This window comes from Lipotes vexillifer, unplaced genomic scaffold (assembly GCF_000442215.2).
Source record: "Lipotes vexillifer unplaced genomic scaffold, Lipotes_vexillifer_v1.1 scaffold394, whole genome shotgun sequence".
Taxonomy (NCBI): Eukaryota; Metazoa; Chordata; class Mammalia; order Artiodactyla; family Lipotidae; genus Lipotes; species Lipotes vexillifer.
Genome location: NW_006791731.1, coordinates 452218 through 460319, shown reverse-complemented (window position 1 = coordinate 460319; position 8102 = coordinate 452218). Strand labels below are relative to the sequence as shown.

The following is an 8102-nucleotide window of genomic DNA, read 5'->3' as shown; positions in this document are numbered from 1 at the left end:
GCATTCCTGTGTCAGCTACACCTACCCTATCTCCTGGAACTGGTTCATTAAATGTTACGGGGTTAGGTGGGGAGGTCCAATGTGTACAACTGGAAACTTTCCGGAAAGCCTGGCCCTGGGAGGGGCTCCAGATCCACTCTGTCAGGCCCTGGCCTGGACACTAGGACACAGCAGTGGAGACGAGAGGCCACATTCCTGTCCTCCTGGCGAGGCAGGCAAAAAATCAGTGAGGACAGCCATCTGTATTCAGCCAGGGTACGGAGCCCAGCATTTGTTACACTGGGGACAATGGGAACGAGGTGATTCAGGACATTGAGGTACATCGTAGCAGAAGGGAAGGAAGGAGGCACAGGCCTGCCTGGGCCCAGGGATGCCCAAAGGAGCAGGCACCATTGGGAGGAGAAGCCATGTGAGAGGGGGCGGGGCCACGTGGGAGGGGCGGGGCCACGTGGGAGGGGAGGGGCTGACAGGAGAACCGCCAGGTGGGACCAGACTTCAAGGAGAAAACTTCCTGAGGCATCAGTGTGAAGGTGGGGTCCTAGTACGTGTGGGGTAGGGGACGCGAGGCCCAGGGCATCCACTGCAGAATGGCCAGGCCACAGGAGCACTCGGGACAAACCCCTGTCCCCGACCCTGAGGGCGTGAGCTTCACCGAGGTTAGCCCGTGGCTGGCTGGTGGCTCTGCCCTTGAAGAAGTTATGCGGAGTGGAACCGGCGGCTGGTGGAACCTCGGAAAGGGGGCCGCGACGGCCAGAGGACAGAACCTGAGCGAGTGGGTGCTACCTATCAGGGTGACAGGGACGCAGGCGAGGGGAGGGGAGAGAAGATTTGGCATCAGCTGGGAGGTCCATTGAGCAGAGAGGACGGGTCCCGCCCTCCCAGGGGGCGGCAGGAGAGGAGGGGCGGGAGAGGCTGGCAGGCCAGTGAGGGAGGCAGAAGCTTTCTCCGCGGTCCTTGCCTCCCCTGTGCGCACTGTTCACGGCGTGGTTACTGAGTGTCCACCTCCCCGGCCGCCCACCCGCACACAGCAGGTGCTCGCATCAGTGGCGTAGATCCAGGTGAACAGCAGGCGTTGCATGGATAGAGAGCTCTATTAGCTTGTGGGTTATGACCTCATTTTGCAGCGAGGAAAATGAGGCTTGAGTAGTTAGAGAGATTCACCCTAATCCGTGGCACGGAAGTGCTGGGCCGGACTGGCCGCCCCTGCCCCTCCCCAGGTCCAGCTCCAGCCCTCGGCGCTGACCTCCTAGTGGGGTCCCTTCTCTCTCTCAGCTTCCGCCCGTTCTGTGAGCTTCTGGGCAACAGGTGAGCTTACCTCCCCGAGCCTCACTTCTATCGGGGATGGGAAAAGACACCAGCGGCAGGAACCGATGGCGTGCCTGCCGGAGGGACTCGCCGCGGTCCTCAGCCTTCACGAGGGCCGGTCCTTGCCCTAAAGCTAGGTCGCCGGCGGCCGCCAGGGGGTGCTGCTCGGCTGCGGCCGCGGCCGCGGGTCCGCTCGAGGCACGGCCTCCAGTTCCCGCCCACTGGGGCGGTGCGCGCGTGCGCACTGCGCCCCGCCCGCAGGGACTGCTGGGCCGGCGACGCGAGCGTGCGGCCGGCGGGAGCGGAGCCGCGGCCCCGAAGATGTGGAGACCTGTGAGCCCCCCGCGCCCCCGCGCCCCTCCCGCGGCCCGGCCGGGACCCGCAGGGCCCCGAGACCCTGCCCCCAGAGATCCTCTCGCCCGACAGGGACCCTCAGGGCTCTAGGAGGAGCCCGTCACAGCCCTCAGGCGCCCTGTCCTTCGGGCCCCCACTTCAGCCCCCAGGCCCTGTGGGGAGATGCCGGGAGCCGCTTAGGGGCCCACTGGAGAGGCTGCCTTCCCGACGCACCCCACAGCCCCCCTTCTCCTCAGAAGCACGTTCTCCGTGGTGGAGCCTTGTCTCAGAGGCGGCCTCTCCCAAGCCTCTCCAACCCCGCGAGGGATGATCCTCTAGTCCCCTCACGGGCTCCCCTCCCCAGGGAGACACTGTCCCGAGGCACTGCCCAGCGCCTGACCCCTCCTCTCGCCCAGTGTCTCCCTTAGACCCGTCGCTGCTGCAGACTCTGCCAGAATCCCAGACCGGTTCCCCCGGCTTTCTTTTTACCTGCTCCCTTGGGCACCCTTTTCGCCTGGTCACCAACCCTCCCCCCCCCCCCCCCCCGCCCTGGGTCATCCTGGGCTGACAGCTGCCCCCCTGCTTCTGGGGAGACAGAGGACTTTGGGGGCTGGGAGGGGCGCAGAGCCACCCCTCCTCCCACCCTGTCTCCGAAAGCCCCTCTCAGGCCTTCCTAGGCTTCTGCCTGGCCCTGGGCTGCCCTCCTAACTCACGCTTCTTTTGATCCTGAATGTGGCAGCTGACTTTCCAGTTTTTTTCCTGGTCGGGCCTCCCCGTTTTATCGCGTCTCTGCAGTTTGGATTAGCACCTTTCAAACCGGGTGTCATAGTCATTGACCCAGGTCTTAGCCACTCCCTCCTCAGGAATCTAGCCCTTTTTTCCTGTGGTTGGTTTAGAGCTGAAGAGGCTGAGGGGGGCTCATCAGCGTTTTCAAATTGGAATTTTCTGTAGACCTTGTCTTTTTCTAATAAGCCTAGCCTTGTGGGTTTAGGTGTTAATACAGATAAACGCCCATTACCTTGTGTGGCTTTTGCAGTGGCAGCTCCGTTACGTAGGGGTGTTTTATGGGCTGAGATGGTGAAGCAGTCTGAGAGTAAGTCTGAGGGTCAGGCGGACACTGAGTTGGTCTTTTATAGTTTATTTATCTTTTTAGAGTTTATAAAGCTGCTTCACACAGTCAGTTCACACAATCCTCCAGGCAGCTTTAGCCCCTGATGAGGAGATGCCCATGACCAGTAAGTAGAGCGGGGCCCAGTAGCCTTCTAAGTCCTGACTGGTGTTGAGAGCGTCACAGACACTTGGAAAAGAAAAGGACAGGGCATTCATGGTCATCTCCACCACCTCTTATGGGCCCAGATTCCCAGTCTCTCTTTTCCTAACCATGAGAACGTTTCTGTGCTTTGGTCTCCTCTCCTGGTATGGGCGTAGGGCTGTTGATCTCACCATTAAACTGCCCAGGTTCTTGTCACCTCTTTGTAGTTTCTCTGTTTCAGGCCTCATGAGACTCAGCAGGTGCTTCTTACTGCTGGGGGCTGGTTTATCCTGCACTGACCTTTCACCTTCCTTCTAATCTGCTGTGTCTAATCAATAGTGTGTTAGAAAAACAGACAACTCAGCTTGTGCCTAAAACATGAGTGCTGTGTTAAAGTACACACAAAGTTTGTGAGGGTTGTAATATCTATCTGTTACTACTCAAGCTCTTTTCGCTACTTTGTAGATAGCTAGCTGAGTTCCAGATGAGCACTCTGTTTCTGCTGACAGACTGTGCAGGCACTCTTAAGAAAGCGCTAGAGGCTGGGATAGAGGAGGCCCATCTCATCTTGTCCCAGCTGGGAGGCTTTTGGAGTGAGGGGTGCTGGGACAACCCATATAAGCCAGGACCGCCCCAGGAAAGTCGCGTGCGTGGTCACCCTGGTGAGAAGACACGTGTGCGGGAGTGTGTCCTGGGGACCCACAGCCCTCTCTATACATGTTTCCTGCCACGCTCTGGTGCCTGAGCTCTGGGTGTGGTTTGGGTTACATGTGATGTGGTGGAAATTGTGCCGGACTGGTTCTTGGAAGGTCTGGCTGCAGGCTCTGCCCCACATTTATAGCTCCATGACCTCGTTGGGCTTCAGGGATGTCTCCTCTGTGATGGGGACATTCGGGGAGTCGCTGGGCATCCCAGCTGGAATGAGCCAGGCACACTGGGGGCCCTGTGGGCCCTCTGGCGTCGTCAGCAGGAGGCCTCATCCTTGGAGGCCGGCCCAGGGCCAGGCTGCGGTCGGGGCTGGGGCTGTCTCTCGCCTGACCGTGGCCTTCACCCTGTTGCTCAGTGACATCCTTGCTTGGGCCATGTGGGGTTCTGGCTCATTCACCGTTTATCTTAATTCAGCGAGCATTCATGGAGTTCCTGCTTTATCTTAGAAAGCACAGGGCTAGTCGAAGTACAGAGATGAGTGACTGGTGGGCCCTTCTCAGGCTGGTGGAGAGAAAGACTGCGAACTACCAGGCACAGTCCTGTGTGATAAGGACAGTGGGAGAGGGATGGGGGGGGATGGTAACCGTGGTGAATCAGGGTGGGGGAAGGGCCTTCTAGGCAGAAGGGCAGCCTGGGGAGCAGGCCTGGCCAGGCTCTGCGCGGCTCTCCAAGGTCTGCCAGAGGGATGTTTATCCCAGGAGAGTGAGTGAGGAGTCAGTGCTGGGAATGATGAGCTGCAGCCAGAGCTCCTGCTGCAGTGGTGGCTCCTCAGAAAACAACAGAAAACTGTTACGGGGACTGTGGTCAGGGGCGGTTACTTTTCTGGCCGTGCCCCCTCTGCATCGGCCGTGTGTTCGGAGGCTGTGGACTCTGGTCCTCAGCTTCCCTACCAGAGCCCCTGCTGGTGGTGGATAGTGGTTCGGAGGCTGCGGGCGCAGCTGGGGCCTCGTGCCTTAGATGATTCAGGTTCAGCATCCTCCTGTAAAAGAACTGTAGGTTTTAATATGATCATGATGTGCCAGCTTATTTGTCAGTTAGGTGACTTGACTTTTCCTCACCAGACCCTTCCTACTAATGGCTCAGGGGGACAGTGCGCTCCGCCCTGTGGCTGTCAGGACCTGCCACCTGGGGAAGGAAAGGGTGACGACTGGGGCAGCGGTTTGACTTGGGCTCCACCCCCAGATTCGCCAGGCGTTTCTGCTGTGGACCACGTGAGGAAATACGTGTGAAAGTCCCACCGTCAGAAATGCCCACCTTTTGTTGAACACCTGTTAGGTGTCAGACCCTGAGCAAGGTACTTTATTTCTACCATGTTTCACCTTTCCAGCCTGGCAAGGTGTCAGCGGGGAGTCGCCCCCAGGCAGAGGGTAAAGGTTGGTGAGGCGGGCGGGCTGGGCCTGTGTTGCTGCAGCGCAGCGCTCGGCCCTCGTGGGCTCTGCCCCACTCCACGGCACCCCGTCAGCACGAGGGTGCTGAGTTCTGTGCCGTCTGTACGCTGTTCTGTGCCATTCCACTGGGGTCACCAGAAAACTGGCTGGGGCTGCACACACTTCTCCTCTGGGGTGTCCTCATCGTGTGCCCCTCAGAGTCTCCCTGATGGACTCCGGTCTTTCCCCAGGTGGCAGGGCTTGGAGGATGAGCCCTGATGGACTCCGGTCTTTCCCCAGGTGGCAGGGCTTGGAGGATGAGCCCTGATGGACTCCGGTCTTTCCCCAGGTGGCAGGGCTTGGAGGATGAGCCCTGATGGACTCCGGTCTTTCCCCAGGTGGCAGGGCTTGGAGGATGAGCCCTGATGGACTCCGGTCTTTCCGCAGGTGGCCGGGCTTGGAGGATGAGCCCTGATGGACTCCGGTCTTTCCCCAGGTGGCAGGGCTTGGAGGATGAGCCCTCTCTCAGGGGCGCCCTCCTCACCCGCAGCCTTCTGCTGTTTCTAAGTCAGACATACGCAGACCATGCGTGCGGGGCCTCTGGGGGAGGAGGTGTGATGCTGGGTTCAGCCGTGGTCTTGGAGCAGCTGTGCCCGGGCTCTGGGTGTGACAGCCCCTGCCAGCCCTCACCTCAGCGTTGGCGCCCGCAGCCTCTTGACTCTGCCCCTCCAGGTCATTGGCACGTTGGCTAGAATAACTCGTGGATCTGTCCTTTCTTTCCTTCTGAATGTAATCATTATCAATCAGCTTTGGCCATTTTCCTTCTCTGTCTCAGGGTGCAGTCCCCATGGGACTTTGCAGCGAGGCCCACTCTGCTGCCCGTCCACTCTAGTAGCTGAGCATTTCTTCGTATCTGTATATAATCTACTCCAAGCTTTTCATAAGTTGGTCCCTGACTCATGATGGTTTGACTTAATGATTTTTCAACTTTATGATGCTGCAAAAGTGATACATTCAGTAGAAACCATGCCTCGAATTTTGAATTTTGATCTTTTCCTGGACCAGCGATGCAGGGTGGATACTCTCTCCTGATGCTGGGCAGCGGCAGCCACAGCTCCCCAGCAGCCCCGAGGTCACGAGGGTGCACAGCGGTGCCCTGACAGCCGTTTTGTATTCACTTTCAATCAATTACATGAGATAGTCCACATTTTAGTATAAAACAGGCTTTGTGCTAGATGGTTTCGCCCACTTGTAGGCTAATGTGAGTGTTGTGAGCACGTTTCAGGAAGGCCAGTCTCAGCTGTGACATTCGTTAGGTTCAGTGTATTAAATGCATTTTCGACTTATGATGTTCTCAGCTTACAGTGGGTCTAACCCTAACCCTAACCCTATCCCCATCGTAAGTCGAGGAGGATCTGTAGTCTCTCTTCTGGGCTAAACAAACCCTTTTTTCCTTCTGAAAAAGCAGGGGGCAGCTGACGATCTTTCAATATAAGTAGTTGGACTTCCCTGGTGGCGCAGTGAATAAGACTCCGCGCTCCGAATGCAGGGGGCCTGGGTTCGATCCCTGGTCAGGGGACTAGATCCCACATGCATGCCACAACTAAGGAGCCCTGGAGCTGCAACTAAGGAACCCACCTGCCACAACTAAGACCTGGTTCAACCAAATAAATAAATACAATATAAATCGTTTAGTTCAACCCAGCAAATATGTCCTTCTTGTTAGGTGGGGTGGTCTGCAGAGCAAGGGGGGCAGGGTTGTTGGGAGGAGGGTTAGGGCATTGGGGACCAGCGGGCAGCTTAGTGCAGTGAGGAGGGCCTAGCGGCAGGTACAGCGTGTGCCTCCGCCTGCCCTGCACGCTGGGCTGGACGTTGCTCGAGGGCTTTGCACATGTCAGCTCACTCACCCTCACTTCGGCCGTACAGCAGTCCCCACCTTACAGACAGGGAAACTGAGGCACAGAGGGAAGGCACTTACCCACGCCGCGTGACTGGTAAGTGCTGGAGCCCAGCTTCCAGCTCCAGCCCCAGAAGTCTGGCTCCAGGTTCTCCTTGAGTCTCTGGGGCGGGGCCTTCCAGTGTCTGGTGTTGAGTGGTGTCCCTGGCCTCTACCCCCTCGATGCCAGGAGCACCCCTCCCCAGAGTTGTGACAACTAGGAGTGTCTCCAGACAGTGCCAGGTCTGCCTGTCCTGTACCAGCTACCTCGCCTTCCACATGCCACCTTCCTGACAGGACTCTGAGAGTATAGCAGATGCATCGCACCTTTGATCATGAAAACATTTACACATAGGGACAAGCTGACAGCGTGGTCCCAGAGAGTTAATTATCCAGATGCCACCACCTAGATCTACCCATTATTAACATCTTGCCCTAGTGGATCTATTTCTATTTGAAAATATATATTTTGTTGTCGCTGGATCATTTGAAAGTAAGTCACAGACATTTTGACACATAATCTCTAAATACTTCAGTGTGCATCCCCTAAACAAGGATATTATGTAGCCACAGTAACCGTCATTGCCTAAAAATCCTAATTTTTGTGCTCCCTGGTGTCTGGGGTCCCTCAGATGTTTCATAGGTGCTTTCTTTAAGATTGAGGTTTAGTCAGGGTTCATGCTTTACACTTGGTGCAAAGTCGTCCCACGTTTTTTCTCGTGACTTTTTTTTTGACTTCTAAGGAAAAATTGCAAATATTCACAGAAGCAGAGAGGACTGATAAATGACGGTGCCGGGCACCAGTAGTTCTCAGTGCGCGGATGCTAATGGCTTTCTGGAGAGGCCAGGCTGCTGTTTAGAGACACCCCACGCTCGGGAATTCTCAGGATCACTGATAACGAACGAGGAGCCCCAGGGCTGGCAGCTGCTGGCTCTTGTCATTTCTTATTCCGTGGGCTTGTGATCTCGCTGAGAAGACCAGAATCGCAGCAGAACACTCGCTGGCCAGAGGAGCAGGCAGCTGGTGTGCAGGGCGTCCCGGCCTCGGCCGTCTTGCCTGGTTCCTCACGCTGGTCCTGAACCTACCCCACTCCCCACCCCGGCCCCCAGGCCACAGCTCCGCCTCGGCCTCCAGCCCCCTCCCAGGCTGACCACTCCAGCGTACGCCCCCTCCCTGCATGAAAACCCTGGGACCACCCCC

General features: G+C 57.4%; 1 protein-coding gene across 1 annotated transcript in view; it reads left to right on the top strand.

Moving 5' to 3' along the window:
• The first annotated feature begins 1626 nt into the window (after window positions 1-1626).
• The window catches only part of ADCK5 (aarF domain containing kinase 5), a 16654-nt gene continuing 10178 nt past the window's right edge, over window positions 1627-8102 (top strand). The window contains exon 1 of the mRNA XM_007464539.1: window positions 1627-1638. Within this exon, the coding sequence (XP_007464601.1) occupies window positions 1627-1638 (12 nt within the window). The remainder of the gene's footprint in view (window positions 1639-8102) is intronic.